At 37.2% G+C, this 20,374-nt stretch overlaps 1 protein-coding gene across 3 annotated transcripts in view; it reads left to right on the top strand.

Moving 5' to 3' along the window:
• BABAM2 (BRISC and BRCA1 A complex member 2) overlaps positions 1-20,374 on the top strand; it is a 434,786-nt gene that overhangs the window by 138,622 nt on the left and 275,790 nt on the right. For all 3 annotated transcript variants that reach the window (XM_067703374.1, XM_067703375.1, XM_067703376.1), the window contains one exon: positions 11,153-11,227. In XM_067703374.1, coding sequence (XP_067559475.1) covers positions 11,153-11,227 — 75 coding nt within the window. The remainder of the gene's footprint in view (positions 1-11,152; positions 11,228-20,374) is intronic.

Genomic DNA, 20,374 nt, shown 5'->3' with positions numbered 1-20,374 from the left:
ACAATTCCCCTTTTTTGTTGTACTTGACCACAAATCCCAGTAAGATTTTCAAAATTTATGGTTTATAAATTAAACTCTGGCAACATTTAAAAATATGAAAGGAGCCATTTCGTGATAGCTCCTCATTTGAGTTAATGACTTGATGCTTCTGTCACCCCATCTTGCTGTGATATTACATTTGAAGGGAAAGTATATGAGCACTGTTAAAAGAAAAACTGAGACGTATTAAAATTTTTAAGAGTTTATTTGAGCAAACACTGATGCAAGGTGGTTAGGAGCGTTCCACTGATAAGAGTTACAGGCAAGGTTTTTACAGAGAGGAGTTGGACGCAAAGCAAGGAAATTGATTGGCTAGAGCTGAAGTGGTTGCATTTTTTGGGAAAAACTAGTTGGCTGTTTGGGATTGGCTGTTCTTCTTAACCTTGAGCCATTTACAGGAATTGATTCTGGCTTAAGTTGGCTACCAAGGCATTAGAGCTGCCTCATTCTTATGGCCTCATTGCTTGATTACTTTTAGAGCAGTGTGCTTAGAGTGTAAGCTCTTCTAGGGCAGAGGCCATGTAGAAATGTGTTGGAGAGAGAAGTGATCTGGGAGGTGGGAGCTTTGGATTCTAATTCTATCATTAGTTGTATTTAAAAAATATTTATTTATTTATTTTGGCTGTGCTGGGTCTTAGTTGCAGCATGCATGCGGGATCTAGTTCCCCAACCAGGGATCGAACCTGGGCCCTTTGCATTGGGAGTGCGGAGTCTTACCCACTGGACCACCAGGGAAGCCCCTGTCATTAGTTTTTGTGTGTGTGTGACTAAAGCTTTTCCCTGTGTCACTTTGCTGGAGATAACTACTCTGTCACCCCAACCTTGACACAAAGATTAAATTAGATCCCCTGTGTGCGAAGCAAACAAAATTAAGCAAACGGTGGAGTTGTGTAATACAAAGTATTATTGTTATTATTATTAGCCTTCTTTTGTATATATATGAAGTAACTTATTATAGTAGCTGCTCAGTAAATGTAGTTCAGTGATTGTTCCTGTCTTATCTCTGAAACTGCTGTTAATCATAAAGTACCATATGTGGACCAGTAGAAGTTGATATCACCAAGGTGCAGATTAAGTATGGAAAACAAGGGGAAAGGGAGAGTTACTTTTTAAGGAGAGTGTCGCTTATCTTTCCAGGAGTAGTTTTCGTGGGGTTCTGAGGTTGGGGGAACAGATTTCAGGGTATCAGCAAGGGAAGTGGTGAAGACAAAGTAAAGGCAGTAAGTTCAGATAGTATTTGGAGGAAGAAGGAAAAAACATATTAGCTGCAAGAGGCATGGGTCCCATGTTCATTCCCACTAACCAGGTGACATTTACCAACCTTCCTGTCAGGAGTGTTCCAGGTTCATAGCATTTGGTAGCTCAGGTAGCTCTTCAGGTATTTGTGACAGGGAGTAACTAACTTAACATAGGAATTAATGTTAATGGAAAAGTATCTTGAACTGTGCTGTCCAAAACAGGAACCCCTGACTGTACATAAGTGACTGTTGAGCACTTGAAGTGTGGCTGGTCTGAACTGAGATGTATGCAAGTGTGAAATACACAGCAGCGTTCAAAGAATTGGCACAAAAAATGATCTTGTTAATAATTTTTTAATGTTGATAACATGTGGAAATGATAATATTCTGGATATATTGGGACATATTATTAAAATTAATTTCACCTGTTTTTCTTTATCTTTTTATTTTATTTTTTAAAAAGATTTATTTATTGTTTATTTAATGTTTACTTCTGGCTACATCGGGTCTTAGTTGTGGCACGCAGGATCTTCATTCAGGTGTGTGGGATCTTTCTTCATGGCACACAGGTTTTCTCTCCTCTAGTTGTGGCGTGCAGGCTCCAGGGTACGTGGACTCTGTAGTTCGCAGCACATAGGCTCTCTAGTTGTGGCACGTGAGCTCAGTAGTTGTGGCGTGCGGGCTTAGTTGCGATCTTATTTCCCTGACCAAGGATCGAGCCCAGGCCACTGCTGCATTGGAAGGCAGATCCTTTACCACTGGGCCACCAGGGAAGTCCCTCTTTATCTTTTTATATGTGACTGTTAGAAAATGTTAAATAATCTCCAATGGCATATGTATATATGGCTCACATTTGTGTATTGCATTCCTTCTCTCTATCTCTCTGTCTCTTGGGCAGCACTGGTCTAGAATGGTGGGAGAGGAGGGCGAGAGTACTCAGAGAGGAATCAGAATAGCTGGAGGGGGTCTGGAAGTGGATGGCCTTTTCACCGCTGGCCACGAGGATGGAGTAGGTGTTCAGTGATGCCAGTCAGCCACAGGGAGCAGGGGATACAGGGGGCTTCTCATCATCCCCCTTTAATTTATGCTACTTGGGAGTTATGCTCTGATGGCATTTGACCTGTGGCAGGGATAAACTTGTGGCTCTCCTTTGGAAGGAGTGTAGCATGGTAGTCAAATCTATAATAGTCACTTCTTGGAACTGTCCAGATTTGTTTGTTTGTTTTTGTTTTTAACCACATGGAACTATTATGAGTTGAGCATTATTTAAAATAAATGATCCCGTGGCAGAGGCTCTCACAATTTTATTGTTTGCGTAATGGAATTTGTTATATTGGATTTTGACCTGTATGTCAGTAGGAGTACTTAGGATCTTGGTCACAGTAGTTTATACCTCAGTTTTTTAGTTTATTCACTAAAAGTAGTGTGTGTGTGTGTGTGTGTGTGCGTGTGTGTGTGCACCTAAATTGCTTTATATCTCCAGACATTTAAAGTAAACATGATAGCTTTTCCAATCTTACTGACTTTTAAAAGGACCTTTATTACTGTTTTTTTTTTAAAAATATAATACAAGCATCAGTAGAAAATTCAAGTTTCCTTTAGCAGCAGGGCCAGTCAAGTGGAAAAGACCTGGTTTTACGGAAACATTATGAAACACAGAGGGAATCCTTTGCCTGAACCTCGCACAGCAGCGTGTGAGGGAGGGCTGGAATGGTGCCGCTTACTTGCATTTGTGAAGCCACTTGTTTGTTCTGAGTCTTGGGTGCCCCATTTTCGATGGTATTTAGTTGTTGGGAGCACCCCTTGCACAATTTCCTCAGCGTGAGGAGAACCTACGAGTCTCTCCAAAGGACCAGCTGAGTCTACTTTTTAAAGCCTTCTCTCCACGTAGTAAAAGGAAAAAGATGAAGAATCTTGTATTTGATGTGTTCTGTAAGAAAGCCCCTCATACTTTTTTAGGGCTTTTGGGAAATGTACATATAACTCAACCCTGCCTCCCCCGAAGAGTTTCCTAGTTTTTCAGTTATTTTCAATGAATTTATGCTAACATTAACTTTTTCACTGTAAAAACTGTGGAAATAGTGTTGATTATATCAGGAGGCACCTAAGCCAAACAGAGTTCTTGCTTGGGATTTTGGAGTTAGTTCTGAGAGTGAGATTGGTCTTGTTATGGGTAGCTGGTCTGTAACATGTAACTCTAGGACCTTTTTTTTCTCATATTATTTAGTCAAAAGAATCAGAAAGTGGTAAATAGAAAGTAAGACAAAGCACAGAGAGAGCAGAGATAAGAGACAGAGAGAAAATTCTGGGGGCATTAGAGTCCTTTGAACTGAGGCTGGACTGCTTCTTTTTTTTTTAAACATCTTTATTGGAGTATAATTGCTTTACACTGGTGTGTTAGTTTCTGCTGTATAACAAAGTGAATCAGCTGTATGTATACATACATTCCCACATCTCCTCCCTCTTGCTTCTCCCTCCCTCCCTCCCTATCCCACCCCTCTAGGTGTGGGCTGCTTTTTTAATCTTAGATTCCCTGAGATACCGCATATCTTTTAAATAAATTCTCTTTTATTTGCTCAAGTTAGTTTGAATTAGAATTCTGTCACCTGAAACTAAGAGTCTTAACTTAGTTACCTCCGCATCCTGTAAATATCTCTCTCCAAACATCACACTGTAATATTTTGTTTGTCTAGTCAAGATAGACTGTATTTTGTTGGTCTTAAGATCTCCATTACCCAGCCTGGGACTTGGCATGGTAGGTGCTCAATAAATGTTTGTTGAATAAATGAATGAGTGCATGAATTATGAGCATCTCATTATACACACTTTTAATTTTACTTTTCAAATCCCTTAAAATTTCTTTGAGCGGGTAATATGTTCATAGTGTTCAAAATTAAAGTGTATTAAAAGATATATAGTGAAAAGTCTCCCTCCCATCACTGCCTTGTGTCCACCCAAATCAAACCACCTTCCTTTGCTTCTCCCACCTCAGATAAGCACTGGTGTAGCTTTTACCTATTGTAGTTTTTCAGAGTTTCTTTATGCACATATAAGCAAATGGTAACATATAGTACATACTTTTTATGGAAATGATAACATATATACTCTGTTTTGCACCTTACTTTTGACTTAATATAGCTCAGAGATTTTTTTCCATATAAGCGTTCCTTTAAAAAATAATTGTATATTATTACACTGAATAATTGAACCGTAATTTATTTAATTTGAATTCTGTTGTTGGGCATTAAAGTTGTTTTGAATCTTTCGCTGTTACAAGTAAGACTGGAATAAATAATCTTGTACATGTCACTTTGCAGGTGTTCCAGTATGTCTGTAAGATAAATAACTAGAAGTGGAATTGCTGGATCAAAGATTATGTGTGTTTATAATTTTATCACCAGAATGCCCTCATAATGTTTATACCAGTTTATTAACCCAGCAGCAATATATGAGAGTGGTTGTTTCTCCACAGCAGTGCCAATCATAAATCAAACATATTTGCAGGTTTCTGTCAGGTTCCACTTTGCATAATGACTGGGTAGCTCCTATTAGACTAATCCATCCACAGATATAAAGCCATGTGCCTCAGGGCACTGGAGAGTGATCAAAAGCAGCAGATACTAGATGGGGGTTGATACTTAGAAGGGAAAGCAGAGCTTATGGGACAAAATCCAAATGTTTAACATGCGTGAAAGAAAGCAGGAAAATATTTGATTAAATAATGCCCAGATATTTCCAAATACGGTGGAAGACATACATTTACAGATTCAAGAATCTCAACAAACCCCAACCAAGACAAATGCAAGGAAAAAACAAGGCACATCATAGTCAAAATACTGAAAACCAAACATAAGGAGAAAATTTTAAGTGACCACAGAAAATAACACTTTATATGTAGGTGAAAATTATTTGTGTCACCACGAACTGTTCATCAAAAACAGTGGAGGTGAGAAGACAGTGCAGTGATATCTTTAAAATGCTGATAGATTTCTGCCAATCTGTTTGGTGGAAAATGATGTTCAATTTAGTTTTAATTTGTATATTTTTGATATGAATGAGGTTTAGAGTATTTTCATATGTTTAAGAGTCATTTGTATTTCTTTCCTGTTTATCCTTTCCTGTTATTCTCTTGGGCTTTAAATCTCTTTTTCATTAAGAGCATTAGCTCTTTGTGATGGAGTTGAAAATATACTTTCCTCAGTTTGCCAGTTGTCTTTTAACATTGCTGGTGGTGTTTTTTTGCCATCCAGAAAATTTTTATGTTCAGGTAGTCAAGTTTATCTATCTTTTCCTTTGTGGCTTCTGAATTAGAAAGTCATTCTCCACTGCAAGGTTTTATAAAGACATTCATCAATGTTTGCTTCTTTACAGTTTTAGTTTTTACACTGAAATTCTTAATCCACTTGGACTTTTTCCTTATATATGATGTGAAATATGGATCTAAGTTTTATTTAGTCCTTTATGGCTCCAGTTGTCCCACACTATCAATCACGCACTGAATCTTTTTGGGCTTATTTCTGGACTTACTTCCTGTTGCATTAGTCTGTCTGTTGATTTAACACCAGTACTATGCTGCTGTAATTACTGTGTGTTTATATGATGCTTTGTTATCTGGGGTAACTAGCCTCCTCTCATTGCTTTTCTTCTTCACAGTTTTCCTGGCTGGTATTAATTGTCTATTTTTCCACATGGTCTTTTGACTCGGCTTTTTAAAGTTCCCTCAAGTCATGAGCCCCAAAGCCTGAACAGGCCAGATCTTCTTGAAAATGCTCTCAGAGCACTCTACCCTTTCATGGGTAGTATTTTTCACAGGTTGTAATTTATAGGAGTGTTATTTTGGATTAATGTCTGACTCACTCACTAGACCGTAAGCTCCAGGAGGGAGGGCAGGGATCGCGTCTCTTTTACTCACTATGTTTGCAGTGCCTCGTATAGGGCCTGGCAGATTTTAGGCTCTTAATCTACAGTAATGAATGGATGAATAAATTTTAAGTCTTAAGGTTGAGTTCTGACTCTTTATTACTCTCTCAACGACTGCAGGCAGGTTTCTTGACTAAGCCTCAGTTTTCTCATTTCTAAAATAGGTATAAATGAATTATATCTGCTGAACAGAGTTTGGGAATAATTAAATGATATATCTTAGGAAACATTTTTGTGAAGTGTGAGATGTTCTAATCAGACTAACCTTGGCTTTCCTTCTCACATGTGGTAGATAATTATGTGTTTAACAAGGAGCATCCTCCAGATTTAGGCTATTGGTTGTCAGAGTCTATTTAAAGAATCATCCCTACCAGGCTGTCCAGCTAAAGTTATAGCCACTGTTGAGTATTTCTTAGCTTTTAGCTACCTAAGCAGTAAGAGCAGTCAGTTTCAGATGACAGCTTGTTTGCTGACAGCGAACAGTCTCTAAGAAAGGAAATAAAATTTCCCTTTGCAGAGCAACCTGGGTTTGGAATCCATTCTGCACAAGATGTCTACCTGTCACTTCTGAAAGGAGAAGAGAACTATGCCACAGCTGCTATTACCAGAAGAAAAGCTGAGACTTAATAAATTGCCAAAACTCCATGTTGTTATTTTAAGTTACTTGCCAAGGTACTACAACTTGAAAAAGGAACGATGCACTTATTTATTGCTAATGCTGGGAAAATTGCCATTAAGGCAGTTGGCAGAACGGCTGACATTTTAACAGTCATAGGTCAGATAATCTTCTGCGTCTATCCAAGAGAAGATTTGACCAAGGATTGATAAAAGGAAAATCAAACGATTATGTTGACTTGGCTACATCTAAATGTCTCATTTTCGGCTTACAGGAAAGATTGCTATGGAAGCAATCTTTGACGTTGCAACAGAGTGGCAGTAAATTGCTTGAATAACTGTTGAAACTTCAAATATAAAAACAAAGGAAGGGTCACTGTCTGAGGGAGAACTCCAGGAGGATTTTTCACTTGTGTTTTGCTCCTCATATGATGTTTATGGCTCAAAATTTACATTAAGACATGTTTTAAATCACCATTTACTCAGTTTCACAAAAAAAGATTAGCTTATAGGTCACAAGGAAAATCAGTGGCAGAACTGAAAACGGAATTCTAGAACGTTAGTCTCCAACATTTCCAACGCTGTTAGAAACAAGTACTAAGTTTTCTTTATTCTCTCAAAGGCAAAATAAAGAATGTATAGTAGGCTTGAAAGTTGGAGATGATAAAGCACTTTTTATGGTTTCCAGTAGACCAAATTCTTTTCACACTTAAGTTTCTTTTATTTTGAATTTAGTTGTGTAAATCAGCCCATTGCTGATAAACACAAATTAATATTAGTCCTGAGATCAGCATTTCTCTTATTACAAATTTAGCTGTATAAATCAGTCTTTTGCCAATAAACATAAATTTATATTAGTTCTAGGATCAACATTTTGAGAAGGGATAAAGTAGGGATTGTCTGAGCATTTTTAAAAGAATGTTGGTCTAAAATAGCCAGTAGAATAAAAATACATTGTACAAACTAAAATAGGGCAAAAGAGCTACAGTGCAGTGCATGGACTAAAATAACTAGCAGTTCAAATGAGTCCAAGTGCTAAATATGTAATTATCTTTCCGACTACCTTATATGTACAAGAGCTGTTTTAATTTTTTAAATCTCACATTTCACTCCTTTTATTGTTGTTTTCAAAAATACACATTTTTTTGTGTATTTTTCACATCTTTGCTCAATTGTTACCTTGTCAGACTCCTCCGTGAAGGAGATAAATCCCTACCATTTGAGACTTTGAGCAAAGGAGGAGCATAATCTGATGAGTGTGTTGAAAAGACCTCTCGGCCTGTGGTGATGGGAATCAACTGCAAGTGAGCAAGGGCAGAAGCAGTTAGGGGTAGTTGCAGTCATCCAGGCTGGAGATAATAATGGCTCAGATCAGGTGGTTATGGAGGGGGTGAGAAGTGGCTGGACTGAGGATAGAAATTGACAATGGAGTCAGTAGGATTTGCTGCCATTTGGAATGTGGAAGCAAGAGAAAGATAGGAATCAAGGATGACGCTGAAGTTTGTGGCCTGAGAGACAGAAAGATTGAAATTGCCATTCACTGAAATGAGGAATAAATATCAAAGGAAAAGCACAAAATCAGGATTTTGGTTTTCATCGTGGTAGTTGGATAAATGAAACCCAAATTAGGAAGAGGTCTGGGATGGAGATAAAATAGTTGGGAATCATCAGCATATAAATGGTATTTCAAGTCAAGAACCTGGATGAGCTCACCTGGGGGAGTGTAGATAAAGAAAAGAGGTCTTGGGGTTAAGCGCTGTACACTACAGCATTTAGAGGTTGGGGAGACCAGAGGGAGGGCCCGTGGAGAGGCAGAGAAGAGCCAAGAGAGACTGGGATCCTGGAAGTCAAGTAAAGAATGTTCCAGGAAAAAAGTGATCAGCTATGTCGGAATGCGGCTGATAGAACAGTAATAAGATGAGGACTGAGAAATGACCATTGGATTTGGCAATGGTGTGGTCATTGGTGACCTTGATGAGCTGTTTTGGTAGCGAGGTGTGGAGGAAAGGCTGACTGGGAGAGGGTTCTGGAGAGAATAATAGAAGAGGAAATGTAGACCTTGAATATAGACTAATTCTTTACAGGAGATTATTTTGTAAAGTAGAACAGAGAAATGAGATGAGACCTGAAGAGGGATATGAAGTCAAGAAAGACCTTTTTAATGATGTTTGCGTGCTGATGGGAGTGAGTGGGTAAACAGGAAAACATAGAGAATATAGGAGAAGGAATGGAGGCAATTGTTGGGAACGTGTATTCTTTTGTGAGTGTTCCTCCCTCTATAGTACTGTATGCAGCACTAAAGGAAGACGTTTCTGTTCTTCTTCCCAAACTCCTGCTGAGCTAGATGCTCCTCTTTAAGTTCCCATATAACTCTGTTGCTCCTATACTTAACCCTTTCAAAGTATGACTTCTTGTACTTAGGGCCAAAGAATCACATTTCACAGGATATGTTAGTCCTCTAGGAGCTTAACATTACACGGAAACCACATCTTTCTAGCAATTTTGGACTATAACAGAAGGTAAGAATTTTATTAGGATCTTTCACAAACCTCCTCCCGTCCACGATGACGAGCTGTTTATAGATCCTTAAGTAGCTCGTAACTCTTCTCTCAAGCGTTGAGTTGCAGGTAGCCTGCACGATTGGGGTTCCGTACTGTGTCAAGAATGATCCTGAGGTTTCTGGTCTGAGAGACTGAAAGAATGGAATTACCATTTACGGAAATGAGGAACAAATATCAAAGGAAGAGCACAGCCGCTCAGCTCTGAGGAGTATCGCTGTTTCTCACCGTTGGCATTCCTGGCCACCCAGTGACTGCTGGGACCTCAGCTTTGATTCTGTCCATTTGGTTCTCTCTTTTCTGCCTTTTCTGTCATGGGGTTAGGCTTGTGGTGATGAAGAAGTGCTCTGTCCTTAGCCAGAGGTTGATGTAAGTTAAAAGATGTTGTAAGCAGTAAAACAACACACAACTATGCAGATTCTATTTATCATTTTAATCTTTTGAGCTCAAGGTTTATATTTCTGTTTGCATTTTCAAGCTTTTAGGTCAGAGTTTTAAAACTAGGGCCAGGACCTTGAAGCCAGTTGCTTGGGTGTTTGTAGAAAGGGGTGGTGGCTCTTGTGGAATCTTCTGTAAGAGGTGTGCCTGCCTCCTTATGTGCGTTCATCCACCCATCCATAAAAACTGTTTGTAACTGCCTGCTATGTTTAAAGATGCGTTAGGGAGTTTAGGGTGCTCACTTTTTTAAGGGGGTAGACAGTGGAGATTCAGGGAGCTGTCTAGTGGTCATAATATGAAAAAGGTGGAGACCCCCTCTTTAGAGTAGCTCTAGATCATCCCCAGAGTTCTTTATTCAAACAGAATTTCATAATGAAACCCAAGATGTCAAAATCCCAAGCTGCACTGCAGGCTTGCTGTCAGAGAGGCTGGAAGACCCAGGACCCCACCAGCTCAGCACCCCTCTTTGTTGCCTTTGCAGAGGTTTCTTAGAACCCCTAGGTGTCTGCATAGCCCAGTTGGAAAAACCCCTCCTCTAGACTATGCCAAAGTTTTTTAAAAAAATGTGATTCCTTAGCCTTTCCCATCATAAAAAAGAAAAAATATTATTATGATTTCCCATCGTCATAAATTGAGAGGGAAACTTTTTTCTTTTACATGAGTTTTCTCTCTTAGAAAAAAATAGAAGCTATTTTTTAAGCTTAGTTAAATGTTTTAAATCACCAAACCACTGCACGTCTTTCCTATAGAGACTAGTTCATGGAAAGAATTACTGAAAAATTTTAGTTGATGATAATGATATTAGCAGATTGTCAAGTGATTAGAGTCTTATTTGGGGTACCCACTGATGTACTGGTTCATATGCGTGGGTCAAAGTTTGACCTTTGTTTTTACTTCCAGACATACTGTAAAGGATGGTGATTTATGTCATTAGCTTATGGGTTATAAATATTAGTGAAGTGGTCTGAATGCTTTAGTAAAGTCAGATGAATCGAATGGGCAGGTCTGTGCCTATTGTTTGGATTAAAAAAAAATCACACATTCATATATTCTTTTCATCCTTTTAAAAAACAAAAAGGTAATACTACTGCGTTATAATTCTATTGCACATTTAAAATGCAAATTTAAAAAATTCTAATTGTGCTTTTTAGTAACTAATAATTTAATAGTGCTTTTTGATCCTCCCCTACTTTTTCAACCTTCTTTTCTTGCTTGATGTTAGGAAACCCAAATTGAAGATACCTGCAGTTCAAACAGGTTGAACTTGTGGCCTTGGCTGTAATTGTCACTTCACGATCTATTTTTTATTTTAATCTTATTATTAAACCTTTTTGTTCCCTGCAGACTGGTGAATTTTCAGCTCGTTTCCTTTTGAAGTTGCCAGTGGATTTCAGCAATATTCCCACATACCTGCTCAAGGTAAAAGTATATGATTATCAGTGTGAGAATGTAAATGAGCTTTTTAAGTCATTATTTAACTCTGAATATTTGCATGGTTTGCCAGCATTTTGTTCAGATGATGAATTCTATTAAAAAATATATTACCTGAAGCTCCACTGAGTTACTGTTACCTAAAAGCTAAAATAGTAGCCCTAAGAATCATTTCAAAATGGATTTTTCCTTATAAGACAAAATTAGTAAAAGCAAATTAAACATTGGAACAAAACCTGCCTTTGGTTAATAATCTTTTGGGGATGAAAGACTCTCTTAGAAATTATCTTAACATGCATTCTGTCTTTAAGTAGGATTGCATATTAACTGTGCTGTGCTAAAGGATGTTTCATTTTCTTTATTTATGTCGCAGTTGATCCCGGGCACCTTGAAAGTTGGACTGTCCTGGAGAGACCTAGAATTGAGTTAGGCCAGTGTATATGGCATTCTTTAAGATATGATGCAGGCAACTTGTGGCTTGGGTGCAGCTACTTTGGGAAGGGGTCTGCAAAATGCTTTGTAGAGGAAATCCAGATCCACACTACCTGTGGTTAGTGTGAAAAAAGCCTAAATGGACCAGGGAACCAGCAAGTTCTGAACAGGAAGCCTTAAGACAAAGGCCTAAGTTTATCATAGATGTAGATTTGGGTCGTGATTTAAGGTATCGCCTCAGCCATCTTCAGCCTATGGTGATATAGCTTTGCTCTAATGTAAGAAAAATTTCTGCCTTCCAAATTTGATGTTGTTCAGAGACTTAATGGTATTTATTACAGTGTAGTGAGAAGACAAAAATCCTTGTGCAAGTGTTCCTGCATATTATAGTAGTCATAAATAACATTAGATCTTAATCTTGATAATGACTGGAAATACAGTATAGTCTGGAATATAAACTATAGACCATAGGAAAGATTAGGGAACACTTTATTTTTTTTTATACATTCTATCCAAGGGACTTATTAGTTTCTTTTCCCCTAAGTAGAACATGGGATTTTTGTGCCTCATTAAACTTTCATTTTTAGTTTCTAGTTGACTGTTTTCCCACTGTGTATCCAAGAGTTGTGACCTGTGATTACCAAGCATAATTAATTTGGTTTTAGCAATTACTTTGCTCTATTAGAATAGCAAGCAGGCTCTTTGGAAACTCTTAGATCACAGACTCATTGACCTCTATATGTCCAAGTAAAACTCTATTTCTGCTCATTTAAAACAAAATTCAGTAGTATATGAGAGTATATTATATAATCACTTTAATCCATAATTTACAGTTATAGTTCCTTTGTTTTGATCTGTTGGGCCTTTTCAGTTTGAATGGTTGTCCTGTTTGTTTGAACTTAGTGTTGTCTCTGCTCATGTTCTTGAAGGTCAAAGGAAAAAACATACTTCTTGCATCATAATCTATGTATTTTTTCCTCTTCAAAACCAAATTTCCGTATTTTCTATTCTAAGACTTCTAACTTGATTTCTATTCTAACTTCTAACTGTTTTGCCCTAACTTTCCTTGCCAGTCAGATAGGAAAAAGGTGGAACCTATTTGACAGAATTGGGAACCTCTTTGGCAGAATTGGAAAGCATTTTTCCCTTCCCAAAGTACAATGAAGTGATTTTTCTACTATAGATTAAATGCCTACCTTGCAGCACTAATGTCTTTCTGGATCTTTAGTTCCTGCAGAGAGTAAAAAATACAACAAGGATAAAAAAAGAGAAAATCTTATATAACACAAAACAACGGCAAAAAAATACCTACCTGCATACCAGAAGTAATCCAGAATACCTACTGAGGGTTTTAAGATCTAAGTTCCTAAAGTTGTTGTATCATAATCTTGGGACATTTGGCTATATGCTTAAAACAAAGTTTGCATTAGGAACTGTTCTACATGTTATTTGCATTTGGATGCTCCTGATCTAATTACCTGCCTGCTGTCTGATAGTCTAAGTCCAAAAGTAACTTCCTCACATTCCTAGGGTTAGGATACTCTTCACAACATCAATGTAGTTTTGCCTCACCATCTCAAAGAAATGAAAGGTAAAGTAGAACCTTTAAATATTGAGATATCATGGAGTTTGACTACATATCCTACCAATTTGCTACCGTGAAATTTTAACCCTATGATGAAGCCATCATTCACTCATAAGTTTATATTTCCAAGTGCACATGTTTGATCCACTAATGAAATTTTTTGATGTTAGAATGAAAAAGCCATTAAGTATTCAGTGATATGATTTTGCTTTATACTATACTCCAAGCATATATGGTTCTTTTTTTTTTTTTTTTGGCTGCGTTGGGTCTTTGTTGCTGTGTGTGGGCTTTCTCTAGTTGTGGTGAGGGGGGACTGCTCTTCACTGTGGTGCAGGGGCTTCTCGTTTTGGTGGCTTCTCTTGTTACAGAGCACGGGCTCTAGACGTGCTGGCTTCAGTAGTTGTGGCACGTGGGCTCACTAGTTGTGGCTCGCGAGCTCTAGAGCACAGGCTCAGTAGCTGTGGCACACGGTCTTAGTTGCTCCACAGCATGTGGGATCTTCCTGGACCAGGGCTTGAACCCGTGTCCCCTGCATTGGCGGGCAAATTCTTAACCACTGTGCCACCATGGAAGTCAACGTATATGGTTGTTACATGGGATAGAATGAATTTATTCTGAAAATGAGTCCTGACTTTAGTGTCTGAGTTTTATTTTTAGTTGTGGTAAGTCAAAGGGTTAGATAAATCATTTACATAAAAACACAGTCAGTAAAAAAAAACAAACAAAAAACTTCTGTATTAATTAGGATTCTTTATTTCTGGGTGATAGGACTCCAGCACAAACTAGTATAAATGAAATGGGAAATGTGGTACAAATCCTCTGCTTCCATAGTCCATGTAGCAGGAAATAAATTACAGGTAGGCATAGACTGACTTTCCCATGTCTGTCCTACTTGGGCCCAGGGGTGCACCCCTGAACTTCTCAACTGAAGAGAATACGCTCCATCCATGTTGTTGCAAATGGCAAAATTTCATTCTTTTTTATGACTGAGTAATTTTCCATTGTATATAAGTACATCTTATTTATCCATTCATCTGTTGATGGACATTTAGGTTGCTTTCATATCTTGGGTATTATAAATAGTGCTGCTATGAACACGGGGGTGCATGTATCTTTTTGAATTAGTGTTTTTGTTTTCTTTGTGTAAATACCCAGGAGTGGAATTGCTGGATCATGTGGTAGTTCTATTTTTAGTTTTCTGAGGCACCTCCATACTGTTTACCACAGTGGCTGCACCAATTTACATTCCCACCAACAGTGTACCAGGGTTCCCTTTTCTCTGCAGCTTTGCCAACATTTGTTGTTTGTGACCTTTTTGATGATAGCCATTCTGACAGGTGTGAGGTGATATCTCATTGTGGTTTTGATTTGCATTTCTCTGATGATTATTGATGTTGAACATATTTTCACGTGCCTGTTGGCCAAAGGTATGTTTTGTTTTGTTATTTGGAAAATGTTTATTTTAATTCTGCCCATTTTTAAATCGGTTGTTTATTTATTTATTATTTTATTTTTTTTAAAAAAATTTTCATTGAAGTATAGTTGATTTACAATATTGTATGTACAACAAAGTGATTCAGTTATACATACATGTATTCTTCTTCAGATTCTTTTCCATTGTAGGTTATTACAAGATACTGAATATAGTTTCCTGTACTCTACAGTAGGTCCTTATTGTTTATCTATTTTATGTATAGTAGTATGTATCTGTTAATCCCAAACTGCTAATTTATTTCCGCCCCCCTCCCCCATTCCCCTTTGGTAACTATAAGTTTGTTTTCTATGTCTATGAGTCTATATCTCTTTTGTAAATAAGTTCATTTTTATCATTTTTTTTTAGATTCCACATATAAGTGATATCATATGATATTTGTCTTTGTCTGACTTACTTCATTTAGTATGATAATCTCTAGGTCCATCCATGTTGCTGCAGATGGCATTATTTCATTCTTTTTTATGGCTAAGTAATTTCGAATTAGAGTTTTCAGCTTTTCCAGATATATGGCCCACAGTGGGATTGCTGAATCATATGGTAACTCTACTTTTAATTTTTTAAGGGACCTCCATAATGTTCTCCATAGTGGCTGCACCAATTTACATTCCCACCAACAGTGTAGGCACGTTCTTTTTTCTCCACACTCTCTCCAGCATTTATTTTTTGTAGACTTTTTGATGATGGCCATTCTGACTGGTGTGAGCTGATACCTCACTGTAGTTTTGATTTATTTCTCTAATAGTTAGCAATTTTGAGCATCTTTTCATGTGCCTATGGGCCATCTGTATGTCTTCTTTGGAGAAATGTCTATTTAGGTCTTCTGCCCACTTTTTGATTGGGTTGTTTGTTTTTTTGATATTGAGCTGTATGAGCTGTTTGTATATTTTGGATAGTAACCCCTTATTGGTCATAACATTTGCAAATATTTTCTCCCATTTGGTAGGTTGCCTTTTCATTTTGTCGATGATTTCCTTTGCTTTGCAAAAGCTTTTAAGTTTAATTAGGTCCTGTTTGTTTATTTTTCCTTTTGTTTTCTCTGCCTTAGGAGACAGATCTGAAAAATATTGCTGTGATTTATGTAAAAGAGTGTTCTGCCTATGTTTCCTTCTAGGAGTTTTATGGTTTCAGAACTTACATTCAGGTCTTTAACTCATTTTGAGCTTATTTTTGTATATGGTGTAAGAAAATGTTCATATTTCATTCTTTTACATGTAGCTGTCCAGTTTTCCCAGCACTGCTTATTGAAGAGATTGTCTTTTCTCCATTGTATATTCTTGCCTCCTTTGTCATAGATTATTTGACCATAGGTGTGTGGGTTTATTTCTGGGCTCTCTATTCTGTTCCATTGATCTATGTGTTTGTTTTTGTGCCAGTACCATACTGTTTTGATTACAGTAGCTCTGTGGCATAGTCTGAAGTCAGGGCATGTGATACCTCCAGCTTTGTTCTTCTTTCTCAAAATTCTTTTGGCTATTAGGGGTCTTTTGTGTTTCCATATGAATTTTAGAATTATTTGTTCTACTTCAGTGAAAAAATGCCATTGATATTTTGATAGGGGTTGTATTGAATCTGTAGCTTGCCTTGTGTTGTGTGCTCATTTTAACAATATTAATTCTTCCAATCTGTGAACATGTTATATCTTTCCATCTGTTGTGTCATCTTCAGTTCCTTTCATCAGTGTCTTATAGTTTTCTGAATACAGGTCTTTTACTTCCTTAGGTAAGTTTATACCTAGCTATTTTATTTTATTTTTTTGGAGGTGATTGTAAATGGGATTGTTTCCTTAATTTCTCTTTCTAATAGTTCTTTGTTAATGTATAGAGATGCAACAGATTTCTGTATATGAGTTTTGTATCCTGCAACTTTACTGGATTTATTGATGAGCTCTAGTAGTTTTTTGGTGGCATCTTTAGGATTTTCTATGTATAGTATCATGTCATCTGCAAACAGTGACAGTTTTACTTCTTCCTTTCCAACTTGGATTCCTTTTATTTCTTTTTCTTGTCTGATTGCTATGGCTGGGACTTCCAGTACTATGTTGAATAAAAGTGGTGAGAGTGGGGCACTATCATTCTTTCATATAGTAGGGGAAAATAGGTAATAGCATGACTGTTGAAAACGTGTGTGTATGACAGTCACAAAATGTGACTTGTCATCAAAGATTAAGTTTTAGTAAATTTGCAGTTTTAAAATTCCTCAGTCTCCTCACCTTTCCTTAGGAACCGGGGAGGATTTTGCATTCTCTGCAGCCAGAAGAAGAGAATTAGACTGATTAATCTCCCTGGATTTTTTTTTTTTAACGAATTCTTGCATTGTTCTTTATTATTTGAAAGTCCATTTATTTTTACATATTTGCTAGGAAGGAAACTGATATCTTCCCCCAAATATTCTCTTTTTTAAAATATAGCAAGCTTGTTAGAGTGATATGTATTGATTATAGTTGTTTCTCAGCAAGCATAAGGTAGCAAACATTAAAAAGCCCTCTGATCCTGATAAATGAATATAAATTCAAAGACTATTCATTACAAAATTTTTTCTCTAAACCACACATTTTAAAAGATGCTTCAGAATTTGATACCTTTTAAAGGCAAGAATATACAATGGAGAAAAGACAGTCTCTTCAATAAATGGTGCTGGGAAAACTGGACAGCTACATGTAAAAGAATGAAATTAGAACACTCCCTAACACCATACACAAAAATAAGCTCAAAATGGATTAAAGACCTAAATGTAATGCCAGACACTATAAAACTCTTAGAGGAAAACATAGGCAGAACACTCTATGACATAAATCACAGCAAGATCCTTTTTGACCCACCTCCTAGAAAAATGGAAATAAAAACAAAAATAAACAAATGGGACCTAATGAAACTTAAAAGCTTTTGCACAGCAAAGGAAACCATAAACAAGACGGAAAGACACCCCTCAGAATGGGAGAAAATATTTGCAAATGAAGCAACTGACAAAGGATTAATCTCCAAAATTTACAAGCAACTCATGCAGCTCAATATCAAAAAAACAAACAACCCAGTCCAAAAATGGGCAGAAGACCTAAATAGACATTTCTCCAAAGAAGATATACAGACTGCCAACAAACACATGAAAGGATGCTCAACATCACTAATCATTAGAGAAATACAAATCAAAACTGCAATGAGGTATCACCTCACACCGGTCAGAATGGCCATCATCAAAAAATCTACAAACAATAAATGCTGGAGAGGGTGTGGAGAAAAGGGAACCCTCTTGCACTGTTGGTGGGAATGTAAATTGGTACAGCCACTATGGAGAACATTATGGAGGTTCCTTAAAAAACTAAAAATAGCACTACCTTACGACCCAGCAATCCCACTACTGGACATGTACCCTGAGAAAACGATAATTCAAAAGGAGTCATGTACCACAATGTTCACTGCAGAATTATTTGCAATAGCCAGTACATAGAAGCAACCTAAGCGTCCATCCACAGATGAATGGATAAAGAAGATGTGGCACAATGCAATATTACTCAGCCATAAAAAGAAACGAAATTGAGTTATTTGTAGTGAGGTGGATGGACCTAGAGTCTGTCATACAGAGTGAAGTAAGTCAGAAAGAGAAGAACAAATACCATATGCTAACACGTATATATGGAATCTAAAAAAAAAATGGTTCTGAAGAACCTAAGGGCAGGACAGGAATAAAGACACAGACGAAGAGAATGGACTTGAGGACATGGGGAGTGGAAAGGGCAAGCTGGGACGAAGTGAGAGAGTGGCATGGGCATATGTACACTACCAGCTATAAAATAGATAGCTAGTGGGAAGCAGCTGCGTAGCACCGGGAGATCAGCTCGGTGCTTTGTGACCACCTAGAGGGGTGGGATAGGGAGGGAGGGTGGGATAGGGAGGGAGGGTGGGAGGGAGACACAAGGGGGAGGAGATACGGGGATATATATATATATATATATATATATATACACATATATATATATATATATATATAGCTGATTCACTTTGTTATAAAGCAGAAACTAACACACCATTGTAAAGCAATTATACTCCAATAAAGATGTTAAAAAGAGAAAGACAGGAATTTGATACCTTTTAGTTTAGGGAATTTTTTGGATCCAATAAAGTCACACTTAATAAGCAGCTTTTAGAAATAAAGACTGCTTTAACTCAGTCTTGTGAAATATGTTTTTAAACAAAACAGTTGTCTGGTGCTTGAAAGACCATAAAGAATTCACAGAAAACCCTCATCTTATCTAATCAAATAGGAGTAGGCATACTTTTATAAAAGTAGGAATATGTACCTGGAAGAACGTGCCATAAAAGTAGAGTGCTTTTAATTCCAGTAGTAATTCTACTTTATCATTGCTAAAATTGAGCCAAAATCTGCATTTGAGGCTTAATCACAAGATAGTAGAATTGTAGGCTTGTAGGCCATGTGGTCTCCATCACAGCTACTTAACTTTGCTGTCACAGCATGAAAGCAGCTACGGACAATATCTAAATCAATGATTGTGTCTGAATCCCAGTAAAACTTTATTTAAAAAAATAGACATTGGACTGGCTTTGGACTGCAGGCAATTGTTTGCTGGTCCCTTTCCTAAATTATGGGATGGAGGGTGGGGGAAATTCTTCACAAAGGCACCTGGGGCATCACAGAAAGATGAGAAAAAGGATTTGGTTCAGTGCGTTTAAGTGGATTTTAATACCATGGTCTCTTCGTTTTTATTTTACGAGCACCTTCAGCTTGGTTGAAGTCTCCCTCCCTCTTTTCTTCCCTCCTCTCTTCCTTTCCTTCCTTGTTTTCTTCCTTCCTTTATTCCATCTTCTCTCTTATTTTTAAATAATCTGTTAGCAGCATACAGTTTACTAAATTTTCTTCCAAGTCTTAGTTTCCCTAACTGTTAAAATGTGGTTAGGCTATAGCACAACACATTGGATTGTTGGGAATATCAATGAGATGATGAATATTATGGTCCTTAATACATTTCTGAGCTTGGAGTAAATGCAGAATAGAAATGGTTTTGATTTTATTTAGTCATTAATTTATATTCCAAAGTATTAAATTTATTGTGGTCTAGGAAGAAAGTAAGCATTTCATTGAAATTAAGATAGAGTTATGTTTACTACTTCTTTTTTCTTCTGTCCTGTTTTTCCCCCATCTAGAATTCAAAACCCAAATTTTCACTTGCCCCAAATTTTCAGATATAATTTATGGTCATTCTGACAGTAGTATTTTTCCCTACTGAAAATGAAGAATAGTCACAGGCAGCTTCTGTGAACTTCCTCCTTTCAGTTTTCTTTTATTGTTTTCTTTTGCTTTTATTTTTTTATGGTGTACTTGTGTTTTTACCTTCTAAATTATAATTTTAGAATGGAGCTGTGTCTCAAATCACTATCAGTTGACCTGCTTTGCTACCCTGTCCCCATATATCTTGATGGTTCTTCAAGTACAGTGTATTCTGTTACATACAATGCTTTAGTAACATGGATTAGTTCACACACAATTGATAAATAGTGGAAGTATGTCAGTATAAGGCAGAAGTTGCCATGGTTTAGTTAATAGTTTGACCACTGAATAACAGCAGCTGAATGCAAGTACACTAATGCAGATGAACTAACAAGCTGTGGAG

This window comes from Pseudorca crassidens, chromosome 14, assembly GCF_039906515.1.
Source record: "Pseudorca crassidens isolate mPseCra1 chromosome 14, mPseCra1.hap1, whole genome shotgun sequence".
NCBI lineage: Eukaryota > Metazoa > Chordata > Mammalia > Artiodactyla > Delphinidae > Pseudorca > Pseudorca crassidens.
Note: the sequence above shows the minus strand (reverse complement) of the source record. Positions and strands in the feature narration are given on the sequence as shown.